The sequence below is a fragment of the Nyctibius grandis genome, chromosome 4, assembly GCF_013368605.1.
Source record: "Nyctibius grandis isolate bNycGra1 chromosome 4, bNycGra1.pri, whole genome shotgun sequence".
Classification (NCBI taxonomy): domain Eukaryota; kingdom Metazoa; phylum Chordata; class Aves; order Nyctibiiformes; family Nyctibiidae; genus Nyctibius; species Nyctibius grandis.
The window spans coordinates 66,270,801-66,297,325 of record NC_090661.1 but is presented as its reverse complement, the minus strand read 5'-3'; the positions used below and the strand labels follow the sequence as shown (position 1 = coordinate 66,297,325).

At 44.1% G+C, this 26,525-nt stretch overlaps 1 protein-coding gene across 1 annotated transcript in view; it reads right to left on the bottom strand.

Moving 5' to 3' along the window:
• KCNH5 (potassium voltage-gated channel subfamily H member 5) overlaps positions 1-10,664 on the bottom strand; it is a 157,920-nt gene extending 147,256 nt beyond the window's left edge. Inside the window, exon 1 of the mRNA XM_068399126.1 lies at positions 10,592-10,664. Coding sequence (XP_068255227.1) covers positions 10,592-10,664 — 73 coding nt within the window. The remainder of the gene's footprint in view (positions 1-10,591) is intronic.
• Positions 10,665-26,525: the final 15,861 nt, after the last annotated feature.

Sequence of the window (26,525 nt, the reverse complement as noted above, 5' to 3'; positions counted from 1 at the left end):
AAAAAATATTTAAAAGCCAACCAAGGTGAGAGACAGAAGTTCAGATTTTGTCAAATCTAACACTTTTAAGCTCAAAGAATTCATTTGAATCCATCACAAATATTCTTAATCCTAAATGCCAACTTTAAAAATTTGCTTTCCTACCCAAAGGGACATGTCCTCGCTACAAGCAGCGAGAGACACAGAGTAAAGCCTAAGCATTACATAAAACCTCCCCGGCTTTCCACACCCCTCTCTGCACTGGGGACTCAGCCCAGTTTTCCCAAGCCCAGCACAGATACTAATGCAGGGCACGTTCTAACCCCCTGGAAACCAAAGGGTTCGCTGGAGCTCATCCCATTGTATTGATGTCCCCTCAACACCTTGCACCTTCTCCATTTTGGATAGAGACACCACCAGCACCCTAAACCCACTGAGCACCCTACCACCACTGCACCCCAGCAGCTGGAGAGCATGGGAGCATGAGCAATGCTTAATTTCCCATTCCACAAGGAACGAACGAATATTGCACGTCCTCTGGTTAGATTTAGAAAGAGATTTCTTGACAGATTATCTTTCGTCAAAGTTTTGCTCATGTATCTAGATACCATGGGCACAACCTGGGCAATGAGAGACTGCAATACCGAATTCACTCGTGGATGCTGTGCACATCTGGGTGCTCCCCAGAGGACCACAGTCCCAAAGCACATAACCCTGATTCGAAGCCTCCTCATCCAACAGACAATCTTGATTGTTTATTCCCACCACTTAACTGTTTCAGGACACAGAGTACACAGCAGAAGATATGTGTTGCAGCCAGCAGCCGACATACAGCATTTAATGGTTGTCCTCTATGGATTTTATACTTCTTTACACCTGAGGGTCTCAAAATACTTGATAAGGCATTCACTAAACTGATCAAATAGACCAGAAACTTGGGAGGGAACAAAACATAAAGCCAAACTATTGATAGTTAAAAAAAAAAACAAAAACAAACCCATAAAATTAGAAAAAAATAAGACACTAGCAGTATTGTGGTAGATACTACCATTTGTAAGGTTACATCAGATATATACTATATGTACTAGAAACTTGACCAGATATTAGAGTATGTTGTCTTTTGTCCCCATGAATTTTCCTTTACTTAATTTACTTTTTTACCCTCATCTCCTAAGCAAATAAGGCTTATTCCTTCATTCTCAGCACGTGAATACGTATGTGTGTGTCCTATTCCAACTGAAGAAAAATCTTGAATCAATGTTTGTATCTTATTAGACACCAATGAATCTAACTGCAGTCACAAAGCCATAGGAATCCATGTTTCATTAATGCCGCTGCTCAGTGAGCAGCTTGATAAAATTTAAGAAAGAACGAGTCAGCTACTGACCTTTGGGTTTTATTGTGTACTCAAGTTTCAGCATCCACAGAACTCCACGCCTACCCCACATTTTATCAGGAGTCATGTTATTTTCTCCAGCCAAGAAACTTATTAATTCTTCCCTATTTCTACAATTTCTCCAGATCAAAACTCCAGGCAGATTTAACTTTACATTAACCAGTCCATACCCAGGCTCAGACTCCCTTCATGGGACAGGCAAGTTCTCCTTGCCTGCTCTAGTCTTCAACAGATAAGACTGGCATTTTGCACCTTCTTCAGAAGAAAAAGAAAAGGAGCCAACAAAAGGTCTGCAAATTGCAGGGTGATGAGCATAGCAAGGACACAAGCACTGGGATCTCCACAGCTGCGTTCCTGTTGGATTCAATACAAAAGAGCAATATTCTGCAAGATAGTTATTTTAAAGAATATATTATATTGGAGGTATTCTCAAGGATAAGTATTTCTTAACAGAGTTCAGCTACTAATAACTGGACAACACCCAATTCAGCCACTACGCCTACACCAGAACACCTGAATTCACTGTTTTTAAGTATACCGTGACTTCACTGAATGAATAGTATCACAACAGGGATTGCCAAAGTTACAGATCGCAACGCATAAATACAGCTCGCGTTCTGCACTAAGACACCGGTAACTAAAACTTGTGCAATATCTGTGCAGAAAGGGAAAAGTCTTCTCTCTCCATGCACAGCAGCACCCAATCTCACAAGTATTTTACTATGGAGGCTGGGAACTTCTCCCCTGGTCCGCTAGACATTGGCCATTGCTGAAAGCAGGACAGTAAACCTGACAGAAAAATGGTCTGATCCAGTATATGAAACTCCATGGAACTGTGATCCAGATTAGCATGTGATGATATCTCATACTCTGAAAACATTAACATGCAGCTAACTTCAAAACTTGCATGATGATTAGGCTGAAATGTCTGGTAATGCATCCATCCTTGCTTGGATTTCTCTGATGCACTGAAAACGCATTTCCATTTCCCATTTCCTTAGAGATAAAAGCCAATTTTTTATTATTTCTAAGCTTGTCTTGATGCCTTGCCTCCACCAATCATTTTCTCCAACCATCCCCCTTTCTGATATATCGTAAAGAAATCGCTAATCTGTAGGTTAAGTTCTTTGACTACACACGTCTAAACACCACTGCCTGTCTATGAGAGCGGGGAAGCAGGGCTCAGACAGCAGACTCGCCTGTCTCAGAGCTGCTAGGTTCCTCTTAGGAAGTCAGCAGGCTTTTTATTAGCTAAAATAACTCTCCTGTTTCCAAGGTTTAATACTGGTGGCAAGGAACTGGGGTATGAGAGGCATACAGTTAACAAAATTTCAGGTTGGAAAACACAACTGAGGAAAACAATTTTTAAAGGCACCGTATTTGCTGTTGCTGGGCTTCTATTTTGAAAAAGGCTCTTTTGTACAAAGGCAGCCTATGCTGTAGAGCAGCAAGCCTTTAATCTTACTCTGTCTTGCAGTAGCTAATACTCAACACAGCGCTGAGCCTTGTTTTGTTTAAAAAAAAAAAAAACACTACAGTGTGCAAGCAATTTTTTTTAACCAAGAAAATGCCAAAAGCAGTGTAAAATTCATGTAATGTAATGTAATCACAGGAGAGCAGGAACAGCTAAATCATTCCAGGAGATATGCTTAGCCAAGTGAGAAACGTCTCTAATCATATTTTCTCAAGAATGCTTGGGTACCACTTGTAGCCAAAACTGTTTAAATCACCATTTCAGAATTCCATCTCATCCCAAGAAAACAGGCAACCAATCTTTTTAGAAAAGTCACCATTGAAAAGATGTTTTAAAAAAAATGAAGCAGTAGCAGAACACAAGTAATAATAATTATGATGATAATAAAAAGAAGCCGTGTTTCCATCAGGAATAAACTCCTAACTCAAGCAACTTCACACAGAGCTGTCCCTCAGAATTACCGCCCTTCCACTGCAGAGCAAACACAGACCGGACCTGACAGGGTCTGTGAAACGTCTGGAATTTGCCTTTTTTGCTAATGCTGTCTTATAAAAGCCCCAAACCACTTCAGCTGCTGTCAGCTGATTCTCCGTATAATTACACAGGGTCAGCATATTGCTGCAGTCTTGTTTAGACCATCTTGGAAAACTCGTGGGACTCCTCTGTGTGTGTGTGTTGGGGAGTGGGGTCCTAATAAAAGTTCTCATTTTTTATTTTCTTTTAGCTCTCCTGAGCAAGTCTTGGCCCTGATAATACATATTTCTACTGGTGTTGTTTACAGTGACTCCAACCACATGCTCAGGACGCACTGCAGCCCCACAGAATACAACAGAACATCCTAAACCCTTTTGGAGAGCGCTGCCCTCTGAAACCAGCCTCTACAGGCACCACCATCCCTCCAGCTCTGGGGTCGGCTGCAGACAAACTGCCGTGCTTGAGGCAGCAACCTCCACCAGCGCTTTGTACTCTGTACTATAAAACCACATTGCTGTTTTCTAACAAAGGTATTATTTCCCCAGTGTCTTTAAAGCATGCAAAACATCAGTGTCATCCAATTTATCCAGTACATTAAGCGTTGCTTGCCTGAAAAAAAAAATCTCTCAAAGGACTAACTCTTTACGTCACCTTTCTGTACCAGTGTTGTTTTTATTTAATACTCATATTATGAAAATGCAAAGAGGGCTAGACCCAGAGCAAGATGACACCATACTGACTGTGCTAAAATGATCTATTTCCTGCCCCAAATAAATGCTCCTCAAATAAAACAAAAGATAACTAATCCAGCATTGGCTGAAATGTTAAATCCACGTGTAAGTACTTAGCTGGGAACACAGTAGCTTTCAGCAATTTAGCAAGCGAGCTCACGAAGAGAGATTAGAATCTGTCTGGAATTTACCTCCTGAAAACTTAAAAAATTAACTTCACTCATTCTGAATGTGAAAGCCCACAAACAGCGCGGTACCCTGCCTTTACTGTGGCACAACATCATTGACCCCAGGAAGAGTTTTGAGTCAAGAAGGACAAGAGAGCACCCATATGAGTTGCCTGCAAAATGACATTTCATACAATTCTGATCACAGTTTCTCCCACACACACTCGTTTATCCTAGAGTTAAACTAATCCTCACCTATCCCGGTTATCAACTAAATGCCACTGCTGAATCTGTTCTCTATTAAAATTATGCAGAACACAACATAGATGTAGCGAGGCTAAATTTAAACTGGAGCACACTGTAGCTCTCACTAAAGGCACACGGGCACCCTTGGGGAGCAACCAAAAATCAGATTTCTAGCTTTATACAAATGAGAGTGCTTGCTTCACGTTCCCAGATGAGAAAATTGGGATAACAGTAGTTGTTGGGGTAAGGGTAGTTGTTCAGACACGGGGGCTCCTCTTGCAAACACTCAGCCCGAACCTAGTCCTGGCTGCGGTTTCACAGAGCCTGGCTGTATCTCCAAAAACCTGTTTTGCCAGAAAATTGCCTGTCTCTCCTGTGCTCCCCTCTTTGTATGAGTGGCTGAAGCAAAACTATCAACCGGACCGATCCCAGCCCAGTACCAAGGTGCTGCTGCAGGCGAGTCTCTTAAGGGGCTCTTCACAAGCCAGCAGCTGGACCACCCTCCTGCTGCCAGATGTGGGTGCAGGATCGGGCCCTGGCTATCTGGGCTACCCAGGGCTTGGCATTTAAAATAGACATTTTAAATGCCTATTGTGTGCACACTCGCTGAGTGTGCTGATTAAACAAGTATCAGACTTTTTCTTTTTTTTTTCTGAAAAACAGGTCATTAGAATGCTAACTCCAAAATCTTCTTCTATTACTTAATTTTATCAAACCAGAAAATACTTTTCCATTAGCTGTCCAGAAGAATAACTTAAAATCCTGGTTAACTACCACACAGTAGTACCCTGTTACTAATTAAATGTATGGCCACAGCTCACTTAACCCTCTGACATTATTCTTTGGCTGTATATTCCCTCCAACAGCAATAAAAACCCTGGATGTTTGCTCTAAAACCCTCAATAATGTCGTTTTTCCCTTTTCTCTCAGATTTCAGCGCTAACCCGCGCACACCCCCACTCGCGCAGCGCCCCCTTGTGGCGCGCGCCCAGCAGCGCTCCAGCCTCCCCCGCGGAGCGCAGGGTCTCTCCCACCGCCCCATCCCACATCCAACTATTCCTTTAGCTGGCGACACGGCATTATTTGGGTTTCTAAATGAATACAATGATATAGAGCTGACATAATCATTTAAAATAATATATATATAAGAAATTTTAGACCATGTAAAAGTCCCCCGATTTCAGCAGCTGTCAGGTATGCTTAATCTTTCTGCATTCAGCAAACCAACTTGGAAAGGAAGGAAAGCAGGGCGCTTGCAATTGAAAACTCCTCACGAATGTCATCTAGTAACGGTTCTTAGTGTAAAAATCCACTTTTCATCGATTCACCTATCAGCAGGTCCCCTGCAGTCACAGAAATTGCAAAAGGAACCCTGTGCTTTCGAATGCCAAAGCAAGCTCTAATGACATAAACTCCTTGGTTACCCCTTCAGTAACTTCTCTGCAGTCAACTGAACTTTCACTCCACAATGTGTAGTGTCTGCACGTAGAGATTTAGGGAACTGCTGAGGTCCACATTTTTTTCGGAGGATCCCCAATGACAGACATCCTGTAAACTTGAAGTAACTTGCTTTAAAGAACTTTCTCTCTGCAGCATGTGTAACTTAATTTGGATCAGATGAAAATGCAGCTTGTTTTAACTTAGGGGAGAGAAGCCTACATGGATCACATCCCATGAGAACAATGTTTTGTCACCCTGCCTGTAAGACATCAGGTACACTACATGGGCTAGTAAGGACAGGAAAGACAACAGACACTTATTTTATCTATAATACCAGTGTCATAAAAATGAAAAAGGTGTCTTAGCACTACAGGTGTGACACCCATTTCCTTCCCCCTTCCTGGGTAACCTGCCTTGACAACACAGTCACCTGTAAACAGGGCTGATCCTTTCGCCCATCAAAGTCACAGGGACCCAGCTGGGCGTAAATCTCTGTCTGAAGGAACTGCTTTGTAGGAACATGGCACAAAGCCGAAAAAGGCCAGGAATTAAATGCTAACTTCATTAAAGCTCACAGTAAAATTCCCATATAAGCCTTACAGAGCCAAGATTTCAGCCCAAGCATCAAAATACATTTGTGAAAGACATGAAAGACTCATTTTCCTGAGGAAGCTTCTAAGAGTTATTGCGACAGAAACAATAACCAATAATGATGAACCTTATCATACAGTTAAGATTATACATAGTCTTTCACTAAATTATGCCCCTCTTCCAGACTGTTAGCACTCTTCATTGCATATTGCCACAAAGTCCCAGAGCTAACCTCTTTCCAAATTCCTCCTCTACCATAAAAACAGATTAGGCCATTAACACAAGCTTAATGCTTGTGCTGCTAGAATACGTGAAGGGTGAGGATGGACAGGCAAGACACAACAGACACATTCCTCTGCCCCTGTGTTCATGGCTTAACTCGCCAGATCACTCTACACAGAGGCCAGGTCCATGAAGCCCAGCCCTGCTCTAGAGACTTGCCCAATTCTGTACCCGTTGCATCTCCGCGATGCTGAGCTGAGGTCAGTATCAACAGGAGCTCTGAATGCACTGAAGAAGCAACCAGTAATATTAGTAATAACGGCCACAGACTGCTGAGAACATCTTAGGAGAGAACATTGCCCTAAGGAAGACCCTTATTAAAAGTCCAAAATACTAATGGCAGTAAAAGGCAGTCACCTTAATGTCATTTAACTCAGTGCTCTCACAAAACACTTCTTTCAGCTGAGTAAAACACCTGGTGTTCTTAAGACCCAGGGCACAATCAAGGCTGTAGTGAGACCGTATCAACCTTTGTGAGCCTCAGATAAGACCTTTACTTGATGTATTTCCACTGTGGTTTAAAAGAAAAACAACGAAAGATTGCAGAGAGCGCACTGAGATTACCCTGAAGACAGGTCTGTGTGTCCTGAGGGCTTGTCCCTTTTTACCAACAGCAGCAGCTGGTCTAACAACAGACCTTGCTTCTCCCCACAGACTTTGTCTCTCCTCGAGTGGAGCTCAGCTGTGGTGTGGGCAAAGAACCCGCAAAGCAGCTTAAAGGTTACCATCCACCACTAAATGCTTTGGGAAGCACCTGCGACCTGCTGCTGTCCAAAAAGCAAAGTATGCCACTGCTCTAAAGCACTTCACAAGCTCCAAGGTATAAAGTCGCCTCCAAAAGAGAGGTTCCCGGGGCAAAGGGACACCATGGGACACCCCCCTCCCCCCCCAACATTGCTTTGGCAGTTGCTCCATCCTTCCCACATTGGCTTGGAGAGGAACGTCCAGCACTGCAGCCCAGAAATCCCACCCCTCCATCCGGAGGGCAGAAGAGCCACAGCCACCCTGTTCCTTTCTGCTCAGCTCTTTGGTACTTTGCTCATCACTGACTGACCATGAGTGCTTCTCCCACAATTTTAACCTGATTTGTAGCCAAAGCTGGGGTGAAAAGGAAAGGTTCACAACATTCTTGATCATAAATTGCACAAATAATGCTGAAAATTGAATATATGATTGCTTTTAACAATCTGTGCACCATGTTCCCACTATGCCAGTTCTGACTTTCCACATTTTAAAATTATTGCAATTTTGTTTATAAATTTTATTATTCAGAGCCATCTCTGGCAACTCTAAGTAATTTGTCTCTACCTACATTTCATTTTGAAACTATTGCTTACATTTCACCTGAAGAAAAGCCTATCTGCCAAAATACCTGTGAAATTTTTCCAGCCGTACCTGTTGCCTAATAGAAGATATTACCTCTATCTACAAACCTTCTCCTGCTTGGCGAGAAAAGACTTATGGTCAAGAAGTGCAATAGGATTGCATAAGTGTGAGAAAACTCAAAAGAGAGTGTTCTTTAACCAGGAAAGGTGATAGGAGGGCTTTTTTTTTGAGGATGCTGAAGATGTATTTTAAAAAGCAATCACCAGTCTTTCCTTCATCCTGTTCCTCATCTTGTCAATGAAAAATGTCGTGGAAACTGGTGAACCCGAATATAAAAACAAAACCCAGTACACAGTCAGCAGACCAAATCCTTGCCTTCTATCAAGCACTGGCAGGAGATACTTGAACGAGATTTGCTCTACTGGATACCATTAGGTTCGGATTAAACAGTGCTGAATCCAATGTAAATTACTATTCCTATAAGGGACAAATAAGGTAATGTCCTGGATGACAAAAATAAGAACTAAACCATGTTTCAGGGCACAACACTGACCCCTTACATGAGTTAAAAACAAATTCCCAATCCACTTTTCGCTCTGCTGTCCAATGAGGCAGATTTGCCTCTGTAGCATCATGCTTAGGCATCATCAGTGGCAGAGAAAAGGCAGAATGAATGACCACATCAGCATGATTTATGCTCCCAAATTAGACCAGGTTAAAAACTGGAGAGGGATACGTGCTTTTAAAGTATAATGTTCAAAAGCCTTCTGAGCTTTTCCAGTTTTTGACATCTCAAAGCTTTCACCAGGGAGGACATGTGGTTTAATCAGAGCATGACACAAAACCATGGCAATCCCAAACTGTGTTCCCACCTCTGCCACCCACCTGCTGCACGAGACCTTGGGAAAACAACTCTGATGCCCCAAGCCCCCATTTACACCACAATGTGAAGAACATGCTGGGAATGCCTCCGTGTGTGCTCTTCCACAAGGAGCTGGGAAGTGTAATTAAATTCCACCCAGCACTTTGAAATTGTCAGAGGGAAAGTGCTATACAAACCCCTATTAATTAAGCTTGCATTTAATATTCTGGTAAAGAAATACACTATTGTGGGAAACTAGCTCTTAGTGATCGTGCAGCTACAGAGCTTGAGAGGGAGTCAAGCTGCCGACCACAGAACTGACACAGGCAACATGAGAAGGGAGAGGAACACCAAAAAACAGTTGATGGCTTAATACAAGGTTGATGTTTTAATATACAACATTTTAAAACAAATTCTAGGTCTTCATCCCACTCCTGCTCCTGTGGAAGTCACTGAATCACTAATTCACTACCTGCCATCAAAATCAACTTCAACCCAGCACACTAGACCACGTTAGTATAAATGTGAGGTAAATCCAGAATCATGCCACAGAAAGGTGGAAGGGAACGCTTTTCAGCACGATTTCACACCACATTAGTGTCTTGATTAATGAACCATGTGGCAACTTTTCTCAACACTCTGCTTTGCCCACCTTTCCCATTCACATCCCCAGATGCACACTGGCACAACAGGGCTTTGGTACCGCAGGGTCGCCCTCAACTTGGGCTGTCCAAGGAGGTATCTTTCAGCAGATGCAAAGTCGAGGTCTCTTACTGAACTTCATTTGTGCAAACACTCGTATGTTTCAATGGTTATGTGCCAGTGCAAAGACTACGTGTGAAAAAGGGATGTAACTAGCACAAGACCTGCCTGAAGCAGCATCTACATTAATACACCTCGAGAGCCGGAGGTCTGCATCCACATCGTAACTCTAATGGAGCTGTGTACAGTACTCTTGATCAGTGCCTTGCACTTGATGAAAGGGTAAAATTAACTCCAGCAGCAAGGAATAATTTGATGGCCATGCAGTCCTGAACTTGTCCTGTAAATATTCACCTAATAGAGGAACTGTAGATGAGCAACTGCAGACACTTCTTTAGATATTTGCTCAGCCACAGGATTACCATCATCCAAATCAGTCACTCCCTCATCCTCTTTCCCGGTACTTTTGCTACAGACTTTAAACTGTTACACAATTGCAAAGACTTTGAAATGCTGAATGACAATAGCTCCAAGCCCAATTATTAGAGAACTAAAGAACAAGAAGAAGGAAAAAATGACCCGACGAGCCGAGAGGATATTAGAAATGTAAATGATAACTACTTATTTTCAGAGGCGGCTCACCCAAAAGCTACAAATTCATAGTATCGATAACGATGTAAGAAGAAGTGAGGGGGGACAGGGGAAGGACCGCTGAGCAGGCTCCGGCGGAGCACAGCAGCCCCTCACCCCGGGCAAAGCCCGTTCCTTGAAGGCGCCGCTTTGGCACAGCCCCATCAGCGGGGCAGCGGGCGCGGCGGCTCCGCGCCTCCGAGGAGCCGCCGCGGGCACGGCGGGATGGATGGACGGAGGGAGGGATGGATGGATGGATGGATGGATGGATGGATGGAGGGGATCTCTCACCGCTTGAGCGCCGGACAATGTTCTCCAGGAAGGTGTTCTGCGGTGCCACCAGCCCTCTCTTGCCCCCCGGCATCCTGCAGCGCCGGGCTCGGGGGCCGGGGGTGCGCGGCGGCAGCAGCGGCGGCGGCGGCGGCGGCGGGGGGGGGGGGGCCGGCGGCGGCTGGTGCGCCCGGTGCCCGTGAGTCGCGCAGGGGCGGCCGCGGCCGCTCATGGTAGTGGCGCCCCCGCGGCGGCTGCAGCGCGGACTGGGGCCGCGCCGCGCACGGCACCGCCGAGCGCCGCCGCCCGCCCCCCTGCGCCTGCGCGCCCGCCCCGCCGCGGAGCCGGGCTGGGCCGCCCCGGGACCGCGGGTGGGGGCGGAGAGGCGGGCGGAGCGGCGCGGGCGGGAGCGGCGGCCCGCGGGGATGCGCGGCGGAGGCACCGCGGGTCGCGCCCGGGGCAGTGCCCCGCCCGGCATCGTCCCCTGGCTGTCGCCGAGTCGGGCTCTCCGGAAAACCCCGTCGAAGTTTTGCCCTGTTCCCCTGAGCGAAACAAACCAAAAAAAAACCAAACCCCAACCCTAAACCGCTGCATTTTCATCCATAGGATGTGGTTTTTTAGGACGGCATTGCCGTGTTCTCAGCGGCTGGGTTTGGGGGAACACGGACACGAGATGCTGTGTGACACGGTGGAAGCTGGCTGCATTTCGCCCAAAAATAATATCCGTAAAGTGCAGTGTGACATGCCAAACGCTAGCCCTGCGTGAAGCCACGAACCGTTTTTTGGAGGCTTCCTCCCTCTCCCAGTGAGAGCAGCTGGGGGGGGGGGGGGCAACAGGAGGCAGATCTGGGGCTCGAGCCCTCTTTTCTACCATCTTATTCAGGGACCCAGCTGGACCGTGTTGCTCCTGTGCCGGAGCCCCAAAGGAGCAGGTGAGTCAGTGCAGTGAGGCACCACACGCCAATTTCTGTGCCAGCTCTTCCCTACTCTTGACCCAGCTGCCTTTCTCCCTCCAGCCCTTTCATTACTGGGACAGTGTCTTTTAAAGGTGTGGACAGTAAAATCCTGGAAGGAGTTTCTCCACCTATTACTTCTGCCTCTGCTAATTTTGCAGGCAGCTACAGACTAGAAAGGATCGTAGAAGGAAACAAGAGATGGAAAATAGCCGTTTGTCTAGGCAATCCCTGCCAGGGCAGGATGCAGGGCGCCTCCCGGTGTGCTGCACACTCCTGCCGTAGTTGGCACAAGCAGCAGTGCTTCTCCCAAAGGACATTATTCAGCTGTGGAAAAATCATATATTTTTTTTCCAGCCTGTTTTCAGCACTTCCTCCTTCCCGTGCTTGAGTCTTGGTCCAGCAAGTCACACTGAGGTCACCTGAACTCCTCTGCTTAAAGTTAAGCGCATGCTTAGAAGCTCTGCCACATCGGGAGCTGTTGCAGAAGTAGCTCTTTCCACCTGGGTGCCAGCACCGCTGCCGCTCCAGCTGGCCCCCAGGCAGCTTCTGGAAGGAAAAGGTCTGGTTCAGCTTTCATTTAAACAAATGCAAATCAGGAGCAGCTCCATTACAATCAGCTTGTGAATGCTGATATAAAAGGAGCTTGGGAGGTAAACCAGACCCTATTTGTCAAACAGTTGTTGGTTCCCCTTCTCTCCCCCCTCCCCAGCTCTGAAACCTTCGGGGCTTTCCTTAGAGTAGTGTGGTTTAAAAGATGCTCCTGCTGAGCTCTGCCCCAGATACAGGGAAATTTGGCTCCTGGTAATCGGTGAGTGGATGACAACACCTTCATTTCTTTCAAGTGAGCAGTACCTATATAAAAACATCTGTGCACAGACAAATACTGTGTGACTGATCTGTCTGGACAGTGTTGCCAGGACCTCTGCTCCCCAATTCCCTCTGTTCCACCCAATTTGAACCTAATTTGAATTCTTCTACTCATTTCCCATCCTTGTTTTGAAACCTGAATTTGCCTACTTGCCTCTACCCCCCCCCCAATCTTTTGATTAATGCGTCAAACCCCTTCTTGTTTACCCTTTCTACTAAACTTCTCCATCGTGGGGTGGCAGTCGTGTCCGAGAGTCACTCCATCCTCTCTGCTTCATCTCCTCAACTTCAGATCTCACTATTAGGTTTCGCTGCTATATTTCCAGTGGCACTAATTAAACAATAGGTTATGGAGAGGGACAAGCTCCAAAAATGTATCTTTAAATGTCACAGACATCTAGTGGGACAGAAAGGGCAGGACATGTAGTGGGATCCTTGCCACCTGTCAAGCACCTTCATCAAGGTAACAGAAAAATCCAGAGGACACTTCTTTTTTTCCTGGAATGCTGGATGAGGGTAAAGATAACCTTGAAAAGAAGAGTCTGATAAAGAAAGCAAACTGGGAACTGCAAAGAAACTCTTGTCTTCTTTTGGGGATCTTCGAATTGTGCTTGGAAACAGCATCAAGCCACCATGCAGGAAGCTGTCGGAAAGGTTTGAGGTCAGTGTAAGTAGGAAAAAGGCAGCTGAGCAGTTTCTTTTCAAATCAAAAATATCCCAGTCTCAACCAGCTGTTCTTAAATGTGGCAGAAAATCCATTGTGGTTCAAAATGCATTTATTTTTTTATCCCAGAATAGGGAAGTCAACACAGTTTGAATTTTAGGGAATTAATTAGCTGTTAAAACATTAAAATAAAAAGTCTAAGCTAAATGTAACAATATTCCTGATGGAAGATCAGAGGATTCCTAGTCCTTCTCTCTTCCCAGCTTTCAAACTTTATTTCTTTAAGCAAAGAAACTAGCTTACTTTTCCTAAAAGGAAAAAGGCTAAAAGGGAATGAGCACATCGCTGTACCAGGGTAAAAGAATAATCACGATTCCTTCCTCTTTTGCTTCACCATTTCTTTTCTTCTGAAATTTTGAACACCTGCTCAGGGTGTTTTACCTCTTTACTGGTATTTCTACAAAAGGCACAATACTCCATATCCACCGAGCAATGGGCAAACATCGACTGACACAGCAAGTGGAGTCAGCGCATACTATAAAGTTCAGCTACGTCTGGTGAAGAGCTGACCCTTTGAATCTAAACCTACAGGAGAGGGTTATTTTACTTCAGGGACTATTAAACATCTCAGAACTGGTTCTTATCCACAGCACAGAGCTTTAAATATATCTTCCATGAATTTATGAATAGAAGAATCATCACTTGGGCCTCAGGGGGCTCCTAGGAGAGGAGGGAGCCATAGGCCACCATAAATGTGAGACCATTTGTGTCTCATGACTTACAGGTATATTGCTGAACCAAGGGCTCAAGTGGGAAACATGCCAGAGGGAGATGTTTGAAGCATGCTAACTGCAGGAAAAGCAGGTAGAGTTTGCTCCTTAAAACCCAGAGAATCTGCACAGAAGAATGTGACAAAAGAGACTTTTCTGGTATCTAATGAGGCATAAGGTCCTTAAATCTTTCTCCATGGTTAAAGTATGCCTGTTGCCAGACACTGGAGTGGGACAGCAGGTGAGCTCCCATTGTGACTTTCTTCTTCTCAGCAGGAGGGACTACAAGGTCAATTCTCTTTTACTGGCTCCAAAATACTACCCAAGAAGTGTGCGTGGGATTCATCAGAAATCAGCAAGATGCAAACACCTCTGAGCCCACTGTCCCTTCACCTTGTGGGTGAAATTCGAGTTTGAAAGTTACTGAGGGGATGCTAGCAGATCTGCTGATACATGTGACAGCATTTCTCCATTTCGTTCCGACAGTAGCCTTCAGAAAGGAGGAAATACCTCTGCTCATAGCAACAACTCATAATACCAAGGAAGAATACTTCGGAGAAAAAAAAAATTGGGGGGGGGGAGGGAATAAATTGCAGTTTCTTTCCTAATTTTTTGTCTTTTGCTTCCTCCCCCATTAGAAATTTGAGAAAGCAGTTTGACAGATAGGAAATCAATAAAAACTTGACAAAAGTTGTTGCTTTTGGTATAAAAATAAAAATTGATGGAAAATATTGATGAAACCTCCGAGCCAAAGTACTTGCTGGTATCTGATTTGGCACCAATGAGAATTCTTCATTCTCTGTTGTGTTGTGCAAGTAAGTCTAGACAACTAGACCTGGAAGTTATGGATCTCCTGTCCCTTAGCCCCTTTGGCAGTCCAAAGCAAAGGGATGCAGAACTTACATGAAGAAATTTGGAGAGGTTTGGATAGCAGAGCCAGGGACACAGAAATCAGGAAGAATTAAGGCTTTCTGTGTATTGTGCACCTGGGATGTGCTCGGGATGGTGCTCAGTGAATAGGTAAGAGCTAAGTCTTTCCCCTTTATGCTTCTCATTCAACATGGCCCTGTGCCATATTTGTGGTACACCAGCTCAAGTATGGCACAATTAATTTCTTCATGGTGCTCATCACTAATCCCCTGGTGCTTTGTAGGCATCAACGAACATCATCTGCATTGTACCTTGTCATACAGGGATCAGACAGGGAATTGAGGCACAGTGAGACTAAGGTCAAAATCGTCTGGTAATTCATAGTGCCCAACTTGAGACATCCAGGATCCTATAGCAGAGGAGTCCCACTTTAGTAGAAGATTACATATTCAGTGTCCAGTGACTTCAATTATAGTTGTGAGAACAGAGCATTTCTCCAGATGACAACCTGTACATTTCCCATGAGCTTATGAAAAAAATGGGAAGAGTGGGTACTGGGAGACACTGAGTTTGAGTGACTTACACAGCTTCACAGAAGAGCCTTGTAACAGATTTAACTATTCCAGGTCTCATTTGCTTTTAACATGAGAATTTTATAGACCTTGCCTTACTGTTTGTAGAGTTTCATTTTCTCTAATGAGCACAACGAAGGAAGTACAGGCCACAGTTTCCCTGAAGTTGCAAGCCAGTGGGGGAGATGTATATACACACACATATATGAAATATTGTGGGGAATGTAGCTGAAGACTGTGTCGCAGTGGATAGACATAAGGACAGAAGCAACCCAACCATCATGTAGGCATTGCCTCACTTTGAAGTACTTAGCAACCCCCACTTTACTTTTCCACAGGCTTTTCTTAACCCCAAATCAGATACCTGGGGAAAAAAGCCTTTAAAATATTAACATTTTATTAACAGTTTTTCATATTCCTTCACTCACAAAGTCTGTGCGTCAGTTATCATCGGTCCAGCTGTGCAGTCACAGGGAGCCATTAAAGCTTCTGAAATGACCTGAAATAACACCCCTAATTTAACAACATCAAAACTTTCAAAGTCCGTCATCACAGCACCAGACAGGTGCTGCAAAGTCCAAAACAAGCCTCCTGTGGACTTTCTTCCTGGAAAGAAGATAAATTCCTTCTTTTCAAGGGTACAGAGTTCATATTTCTAACCCTGCAAGGAAACCATTACAGAGGCTGCAGCACATTTATGGGTAGAGGAACATACAGTGCTAGAAGTTAAAGTTTTCATGTCTTTGACTATTTCAGGAGAGAAGAAGTGGGAATCTCAAACTCCTGCTTGGAAAGGAGAGGAGGAAAGAGTCCTCTGAGTTAACCTAAGTCCAGTACTACAGGGTGGCAACTTGCTGCTGCCAGAGAAGAGAGTTTTGAGACAAGGGTAGGTGGGACACAGTCACAGAAGTCAGTGGTGTAAGTGGTTGGCATTCAGTAGGTCAAGAGGCTACATGGAATAAGGAGAGGAAACATTATTCCAGTATAAGGACAGCAAATATCAGCACTGAGGTTAATCACTGGGGGCTCTAACGAGCCTGCGGCAGCTTTCCCTTCCAGGGTTTCTTCCTGAGAAATAAGGTGATAGGAACCAATGATTTATTGTCTGACTTTACAGAGATAAATCACCCAATTAATTACAGAAAGCCAATAAAACCAGACTGATATCCTTCTCCTTTTGCTTTTTTTTTAAGGGGGAAATATTTCTACCCACAAACAGGTAATGCCTGAAATAACAATCATGTGGAGATGGGATTACAGAGTATTCTCATGCTTTAAAATCATACTCTTTGGGTTATTTTTGCCAAAAACTGAATCATCACAAAAAAGATTCAGAACAGGAAACAATCCACAGTTGTATCTTAGAAGTGTTTTGCATTTAAAGTAGTGTCCAGATAAAAACACCTTGTGGAAGCATCTTCTGTTTCTCTTGGCCTTTTTTACTAATCCTAAAGTCTTTTAGCCCAAAATCCTTCCAGGTGTGCTCTGAGGCAATCCATAACAGAGGCAAGGACTGCAGGGGCTCACAGGTCCTTCCTTGGCCCAGTTTACAATACACAAAAAACTGCTTTTGACTCCAGTGCTTGTGGGAGTCTTTGGACTACTTGAACCAGCAATAAATCCTTGACACTCTAGGGGCAGGGAACTCGGAAATAAATAGCATCCTAACAGCAGAAAGGGGTATTTTTTTCAAGCAGCAGTGGATAATAGTCTGGATTAGGTCTAATGGAAGCCCCAAACAGCATGATATCCCCCCCCTCACACCCCCACAGGTCCCAATCCCACCAGCAGGGAGCTGGTGTAGTATGGAATTAATAGCTGCAAATACCCCCTACTCTTCTTCTCCAGCCACAGTCATGCATGAGGACAGGAGGAAAGCAAGAACCCCACTGGAGGATGGAGCTATTTTCTGCATCAGAGCTGTTTTTCAGGCTTCCTGCAGATTCCAAGACATGGGCTGCTTCATAAGCAGTGATCTGACCATCTTTCCAGGCTTTTGGGGGAACAACCAAGGGAAGAAACTTTTCTTTGTTAAAGAAGTGAAAGCTGAGAGTCTGTAATTCTGTGACTCCAGGAGCTGGAGCTCTAGGTCTGATCTTGGCTCTTTTTTTTTTTTTTTTGATTGAATCTTTTTTCCTTCCACACTTGGTTGCATGCACATGTGGAAAGCAGCCAGGAAAGCTGCATTGGCAGGAGGGAAGACAGACCTACCAGCCATCAGTGGTGCTCATGGAAAAGGCTGTGGCAGGCAGGACAGTCTGAGACAGACCATCACTTCCTTTTCCTTCCAAGGGGTGTTACAAATTATTCCCACATCTGACACCTCTTCTGGACCCTTCTCTGCGCGAGAACCGTGTTGGGTTCTGGAGCCTCTTCTGAAATAAGGAGCTACAGAAAAAACCTTCTCCAGAACTGGAAATCCACTGTGTTCAACACATTTTACTATTATAGTAATGTGTCTGAGAGCCTGAGGGTTGTGCATCAAGTACACTAGAAAAATCTCAAGGCTTTTTGGTAACTGAAGCATTGACATAAGTGGATGACATTAAATTATCCTGAAAATTATGTACTTAAAAAAAACAACAGAAAAATGCTTTAAACACAGCGTTGCTTCTAATATAGGCAGTCTAAATTAAGCATTTTCTATGTTTTGGATAAAATGTTGTAATAACAATGATGCAGTTAAAAACAAGATTTTTTTCAATTTTAAACCTATTTATATACACTTATTTATAAAAAATATTTTTGAGAAGGAAATTACTTACACCAGGGCTTAGCTCAGCTGTGATTTTCTTTTTAGAAATTGTCATTAGAACTCAGCAGGGGGCTAAATGTTGAGTTTAAACATACTTGTTAAAACTTGTATTACTGGAAAGCCAGAAAGATTCAGCAACAAAGACACTGTACCTATATGTACGTGTACCTACATGGTTCAGTTTGAACTAAAGACAGGCAAAAAAATGTTGTTCTATAGCTAGCAAACTAACAGAACATTTGGGCTAGCAAAAAATCAGGGTAGAGCCCACGATCAGACTTAGATCCTCTTATTGCCAGCCTGGTGCTTCAGGCACCTGCCCCAAACTCCTTTTCAGATAGAGAAGGATGACACCAGATGCATGTCTGCCCCAACCCTTGCTCGCATACTTTTTCTCTTTACAGAGATCAGTTTGACATGGAAACCTTAATTTCAATGTCTGGTACAACAAAACCAATTACCTATGGATGCATCACACGACAGAAGAACTGAGCCTTCATGCCATTCTGGAAGGCAGCTGAACACTGCCCCTTCCATACGTGTTATCCTTCACGTCTGACTGCAACAGAAAAAAAAAAAAAATCAGTTACAAGTCCCTTTTCCTAACTAATAAGGCAAAAGACCTACAGGATAACAACATGGATTCCCCAGTGTCTTCGTTTAGCCCACACCCGGGGCTAAACAACAGCAGTTTTTCCTCTTACCCAGTGTCCCTTCCCCAAATGACAAAAGGAATTGGGAAAAGGAAGGAGACTTGTACCTTGAAGTTAACCAGATTTTAATGAAACGAAGAAATCAATATAAATGACAACACAAAACAGACAAAAGTATACTCATCCACAGATCACTGGCAAGTTGCTCCAGGAATCACACTGAAGAAGAATAAGAAAGGAAAGCAGAAAAATGCCCCACCTCTTCCCACCAGACCCTTTCTTTTATAGTGAGCTTGATGTCAATGATATAGAACACACCTGTGGGCCAGACAGGGTCAGCTGCCCCAGATTTAACTGCTGAGGGCCTTGATCACCATGGCTGGCCACAAACTGAAACCAAATCCCAATGAAACCAGGACACCCAGTAAACACCTAATTCAGCTAAATATTTTTCTGTCAGTGAAGTTTTCCACTGAGCCCAGTGCTAGCGTGGCCTATTCACCGTTTAGCTGTTCAGGCTTAGGACGAGTGGTAGCTGGCTGTCTGCTTTTCCTTCTTTAGATTAATTCTGTGCAAGTTTTCATATTGATTTTTGCAGAAGCAAAAATAAGTCCTTAAATTGGTATGTTTATAATAGTGACTCTTCAGAGAAGTTAAAAAACATAGCATGGAATTGCCTCTTTTTAGTGCAGTTAATCTCAACCCATCACCTCACTGGCAATGTTGTCTCACATTAAGTTTCATTAGGATTTGCTGCTGGCTCAGCAGCAAATAGACTCAGAATCTGCTGACACACAAACCTTTCATAACAAGTAACACAGCTGCTACTCCAGCACTTCTTTGGAAAGTGGTAACACCTTACTTGACTAATTGATTAGCATGGAAAAGGTGTCCCTAATTTGCTGTTGTATTGGATACACAGAGTAACACAACTCTTCACTAAGACAAGCAGGTCCAACAGCTGAGATGCTGTTTAAAATGCAGTTTGGACTGAAATAAGTATTGAAGGACAATAAACTCTGCTTTATGAGAAGGAAGGATGTGCCAGGGCATTGACCAAGTGACTTTCAAAAAAGTCTTTCTAGATGATCTGGTTGCTTACCTTAAGAAAACAAATATGCCAGGTAAGCAATGTAAGGTAAAACACACTTTTGTTTTTGTAGTAGGTGGCCAGTCTGAACCCTATAGACCTTGTACTGCCTGTGGCACCTTTGGACTATGGAAGAAGTCTTAAGATGTAGCATCCCTCAGAGTCAAGTCACTGCAGCTAGAGCAACTACATGGTCCCTCCTGGGACACATATCCCAGCACTCAGGAGACCAAAGTTGTCACCACTCAGGGGCTAAAACTGCAGCTGCAAATGCTATCGTGCTCTAACCTTTCCTCAAGACCTTCTTACTGCTCTAGAAAAGTGTACAAGAGTGACAAAAGACCTGCACCACAGATAACGCAACTGCTTCCGAGTCTGGCACAAAATGAGACATCGAGACCAACACATACATATAAGCACAGGGAACTGCTCCTGAGCTTGGGCCAGGATAACCCAAGGCCATCTTTGGAAGAGGTCTGCGAGAAAAGTGGGATTTAATTCTGTCACTTGGCCCCTGGGCTCAAGTCAGACCCATATAGAGAAGAGAGATGAGGAAAGAGTAATGAATATGTGAGTGCTCTTTCATTGATGAATCTGATCCAAACCTTTCCCCAGCTAACAACTCTACTTTTTCAATTTACAAGCTGCTGCTGTGTTGAAGACTTGAATGAAAAGCTCACCTCTGAGCATTTGGACTTTAGTCAGAAAGAAATCACTGTTAACATTAAGAAGATAGACAGATATATGTAGAAATAGAAGCAGATTTCAAGACGAAGCTACTGTAGCAATTACCTTTTAGTAACTTAAACTTTGACATCCTTAAGAGTTTTACTTATGCATGCAGGAAAGCCTGCAATCTGATGGAAACAATTAAAACTAAGCTGCTGCTTAGAGTGCATTGAAGGGAGTCTGGGCTGTCCTCATGTGGACATGGCACTTAAAGGAACTGTCTGTGAGCCTGTGCTCTGGGACATCTCCCACAGCTTGGTTAATAATGCAAAGCTGCCTGTTAAGACCCAACACACAACATAGGCAACAGGCAGAGGTCAGAAACACCAGGCAGCAACAAACTGGACATGTGAGCATTTGTACCCTCCTTGTGATTTCCTCCAGCCAATGAGGCTCAGAAACACTCCGTAACCCCCTCTGACCTGTACTCACATGCATGGAACCCAAATGGAGCCAAGTCCTGCCACAGCAGAGAGTGGTGGGAGAGCACTACAGCCCCTGCTCTGAAGATCAGTGGGCCCATCAGAGCAACCCAGGCATTTCAGAAATGCCACCGCTAGACATTTTGCACTTCCAACCGAGCAGTTTTGGGCTAGGCACCCTGGGGAAGACACTGATTGAATGCACTTACCATTAGGATGCTTGGGAAGCATCCAACCCTCCTTGCTTCAGGCACCACCTAAAGACACCTGCTGAAAACTACACCTTCTCTTATCACCTGCAGGTTTGCAAGGTTACATCCGTTTTTCTCTGGCAAACGTGCTTTACTTTATAAACTCTCTTACCTCTGCAGCACTCTGCTACAGGACTGGCTGTTTGCAGTTGTATCCACTTCACCTTTGCTCTTGCTAGATACAAATGAACCAGACTCCTCTTGCCTTTTTTTTTTATGACAGGGTATGAAGAGGTCTCAGGGGAAGGGAGATACTCTGTGCAACTGAAGTAATTAGAATTGTTCTTCTCTGACTGTGGGGGACCAAGAGTCGCTCACAGCATCTCAGATGCACCGGCAAGCAAAAGCTCTGCAACTGATAGAGGTTGCTCATTGGCTTACTTTATTTCAAAATCATAACTGTTACTTTACTTTGGAAGACATTAAAGATATTAGGTTATGTAAAACCCATTTTAACCCATAAGTCAGGTAATTAAATCAACTTATTGAAACTTAGAGCATCTGTACATTTTAGCTAACAAATTGTTTTCACATTGCTTTATGGAAGCAGTTCTCCTCAGCTGTATCGCCTAATTATTTAATATCTACTTCCTTAACCTATTTCCATATGCAGCTCAAGTTAAATATAGAATATAGAAATCACTTCACCTAAAACAGTTATCCAGCTTCTTGGGTGTGACAGGAGCTCAGAGCAGGCTACAGTTTTCCAGCTTCACATCTGAAGAGAAAAAAGTTGCTTTTACAGTCAGTGCTATAAATATAAAAAACCACATCTCCCTCAGAATGTGCATATGAGTAGTCCCACATACAGGAGTATGAGTGGTTATAGCCATAATAATTATCACTGTAATAAATATTACTTTCATTTTCAAAGACCACAATTTGTGCTTGCACTGTAGCTCCTCACTAAAGTCCTTTGCATTCAGTAATCAAATAACTCAGGGCAAGGTTTCCTCCATAATGAAGAGCAGCAGTTGGCTGTGTACTGCTGAATGTGATTTCCATCAGAAAGATATAATTGCAGCCTGACTTTAATTTCTGGTTAGAAAACTGGAAATCGTCAATACAAACCAATTTGCACCAGAAAAACTTATATTTTTTCAAGTGCTTCTTGAGCTACAGATCATAAAAAAATAATCTGGTTCTTAATTACATCAATGTCACTTATCATCATCTCGAAACAGACGCAAGCTAGACCTAAAGAAAACAGAACAGAATGACACAGGATTCCCATCCTGCTGTTTTCAATCAAACAACTTGAAGATTTTTCTCTGCTAGGAGTAGCAATACACGTTTAATAAGCATAAACCTAATGCCCCCTGTTGGTTTTATACAGCTAAAAACAGAGCCTGGGCACATAGGGATTCCTCCCTCTCCTACTGCTGACAAAAGCATTGTACAGAACATTTAAGATTTTACATGGGCACGGAAATTATGCTCCAGATTCACCTGCATGCATTTCTCACCTCCTCTACAGGCAAGGAGCCACATCCTGGTACATGTGATGCTTTGGCATGTACAAAGCTAGCCCTGCTCACGGGAGCGCTCTGCACCAACCTGTCCTACAGGCACCAACAATGCACATGGCAATCAGCAGTTATATAGCCAAGGGCCTCTGCGTTACCTGTCAGAATAAGCCAAAATGCTAATTGTGGGTCAGGCGCTTAAAACAAAAACTACTTGGGGCTTTTCCATAGCACATTTCGGTAGTTTCTGAGGAGACACCCAAACTGAAAACTAACAGCATCTTCAGCTGGCTGTTTTCTGTAGTTGTTTTATCCTAAATTTGGAATTGCTTTTTATTTTAAAAAGCCCCGAGAACAAATAAACAAAAATACCCAAAATGAAGTGAAGCTTTTTCACCAAAAAATTCTTTGGCCAACAGCACTTCTTCTGTTGACTGAAGGTTGAGTGAAGTGCTTCCCCCAGCTCTGGGCAGCAGAAGATGCTAAGAGACTCCTGCTACCCATGGTCTCAGGAGCAGTAACAGAGCCAATAACTTCAGAGGTGAGGATCACTTCTGCAAGTGACAGGAGGTTGCTTGTACCCATCTCGGTACCTTTGCCTTTCAGCAAGGATCACTACCAGCTGCCCACAGATGAAGGCTACTTATCCCTCCTAGCTGGCAGCCACATCCCCAGCAGAGGGTGCTGGACCAATCCTCCATAGCTGGCTGAGCATCTGTGCCTCAGAAAGACACCACTCAGTATGGAAGTAATAAATAGCTCAGACCTATGCAGCAGAGCAAAACACAATGACCATTCCCTTGTCTTGACCTTGACATAGCATCAGAGTTGGAGACACGCAGCAGGAATTACCCTCCTCTCACATTTTGCTGCAAATGCTGCCATTAAAATAGTTACATTTGTGAGGAGTGCTGTGTCGTCTCCTCTTCTTTGAGTCCATGGTGCTACAGACTCCAGGTTCATCAGAAAGGAAGCCCAGAGCTGGGTATCAGCAAATGCCAGCCTCCTTCTGGAGACACATCTGGTCTCCACCATATAGATGGCTAAACTGCCCAGAGCTTAAGTGACCTCCAGTGTTATGCTGTGAAACCACAGCACAGCCAGGAGCAAGAGGCATAAATCTCATTTCATTCCCTTACCTTAGCTCCTGGAGGTGCTGCCTCTCACTGGGGGATAGCCTTGCCTCTGTCCTCAGGTTAAAAGCATGCCAGGGATATCAGGATTAGGACCAAGGGGAACAAAATAAACTGTTTGCAAAATGACAGAACATTGAAATGCAGGGGAACACCAGGAGGCGTTTTGGGACTGCTGGTAGCCCAACAGATGCCTATCGTTGAGCAGACATGGCTTCACCCTTCCCAAAAATATGGAAAGAAACCACACACCCAAACAAACCTCATCTCCCTCAACCACACAACCAAAACCAGTGCCTTTGGCTTGTCCTGCTTAAAGGACAGCAGAGCTATTTCTTGCTGCTTGCCTTAACCCTCCGCACCTGGCTGGCAGAGCTACTCCTCACCTGTGCTGGGTACAGCTTTTCTCAAGTCTCCCAGTTCACCTCCTGCCAGGCTGTAACTGGTACTCATCCACAGCAGGTCCCAGTGGTGCTGAGACCCCTGGGAACCCAGGATGAGAGCCCACCGCCAAGAGCCACCCAGCCCCTCGGTGCCCTGCAGAGTACCAAGCATCACCTGAGACCAGAGGCACCAAAACTCTTCCTGACAGTGAAAGGTCCCTGGAGCTGTGCCTCTTGGTGCATCCTCAGCAGCTGTCACAACAGTGACATAGGGACACCTTCCCTGAGTATAAATCCCCTCAGGAGCTCCATAGGATTCAACACCAACCATGATGCAATGGCAAAAACAGACCCTATTTCTCCAGTTTTTATTAAATTGGCCACAACTGGCCCAGGAGGTGGGTGGGTTGGTGCTCATTCAATCACCTGGATCTCATTCTACCTAGATCAGAGGGGCAGCTGGTGCACGTTTCGATATTACACCCTGGGAGTCAGTACCTGTGTGCAAAGCCTTGGAGTACCCACCCTCCAGTCACCTCAGTCCTCTGCTGGGTTTGGCCAAAGCCAAGTTTCATACCCAAAGTCTCCCAATTCCCCATCTCTGGCATAGCTCAGCTGTGCCAGAAATGTAAGTGACAAAGCATACAGGTTCCTTAATTGCAGCGGCACATGGAGAAAGATGGCATGACGGAAATTATGGCATAGAACATAGAACCAAGCTTTCAGCATTTCTTTGAATCAAATCCAACAAAGGCTCATCACTGAAACAATTTTGCAATATCCAGTTGTTCTTCCAACAAAAGCAAATGTAGTTTCCTCTCTGCCCTTAATTTGAAAGCATCCTACATTAGATGATTTTTTGGACACTCATTAATGAAATATAAACCCCATCATTAATTAGTCAACAATATTCCTTTGCTGGTTTTGACACAAAAATATCTTTACTGAGCCACTCTTGAACCAGCATTATTTAGATAGAATTAAAATGATATTTCAGGTTCATTGACAGAGGTTTGGGGATCTTTTTGCTCTTTCTGGCACTCCTCCTTCTGTCGTTTTAAAATAAATTCAAGAAATCTCATCAGTGATAGGAGAGAGGGAAGACACTGAGAAGAGTATCTGGATTTATCTGTTAAAGTGTTTTGTGTAATCCAGTCTGACTTTGTTCCATGCTGGGGAACCTGATGTTTATCCTCATGTGTAGTCCTTTGTGACCCCTAAGACCATAAAGATAAGAGCAAAGCTTTTAAAATAATGCCATGTCATACCTCTAAGGGTTCCCTGTAAATCTGCCTTTGAGGCTGGAGGGAGGGAAGGAGAATCCAATAGAAAAAAAAAGCTTTAAAAAACACATACGTTACGCTACAAATCTATGTAACCACTCAACAAAACTGGGATAAAAAGAGCAAAGAAACACCTGCAAAGCAGCACTGCAAATGGCATGTGATGCAAACAAATTATAAAGAAACTCTTGCAGCCTTTAAGGACATCAAGTGAAATGCAGAATGCTCAAAGTTGGCTTGGCTCGCTCTCCGCTTGATTTGAATTTCAAGCTCTGATGTACAAAAAGCTTTGTCTCAACGCAAGGTTTTGAAGTCCTGCAGGACTGACTGCCTGGATGCTTTTGCTTTGAAGCTGTCTAAAGCTTCCCCTGTCATCACTGTTTCACATTAAAATATATGTTGTCCATTGCAGGACTTAGCAAATAGATTTTCAGCTGTTCTACGCCCCCCCCCCCCCCCCCCCCGACCCCAAGTAAGATTGTTTTCTTCAGGCTCCAAGTATATGCAGATTTATTGGAGATATCTTTAAAAAATAATGCTTTCCTTAGAGAAAACAATAAGTTAAAAGCCATTTGTTGTCTCCTGCTGGCAGATTTTTGCCAACAATACCAGAAAACTTAATATAATCAGAATGATCTATGCTGTAAAGCAAAACTGTCTGCCTCACTTCACTTATCTAACCCACACTTCCTGAGCTTTCCTATGAGGATGTTACGGGAGACAGTGTCAAAAGCCTCGCTGAAGTCAAGGTAGACAACATCCACTGCTCTCCCCTCATCTACCCAGTCAGTCATGCCATCATAGAAGTCTATAAGATTAGTCAAGCATGAATTCCCCTTGGCGAATCCATATTGACTACTCCTGGTAACCTTCTTTTCCTCCACACGCTTAGAGATGACATCCAGAATGAGCCATTCCATCACCTTTCCAGGGATGGAGGTGAGGCTGACTGGCCTGTAGTTTCCTCCTTCTTGCCTTTTTTGAAGACTGGAGTGACACTGGCTTTCCTCCAGTCCTCAGGCACCCCTCCTTTCTCCATGACCTTTCAAAGATGATGGAGAGTAGCTTAGAGAAAGGCTTTTACAGCCTTT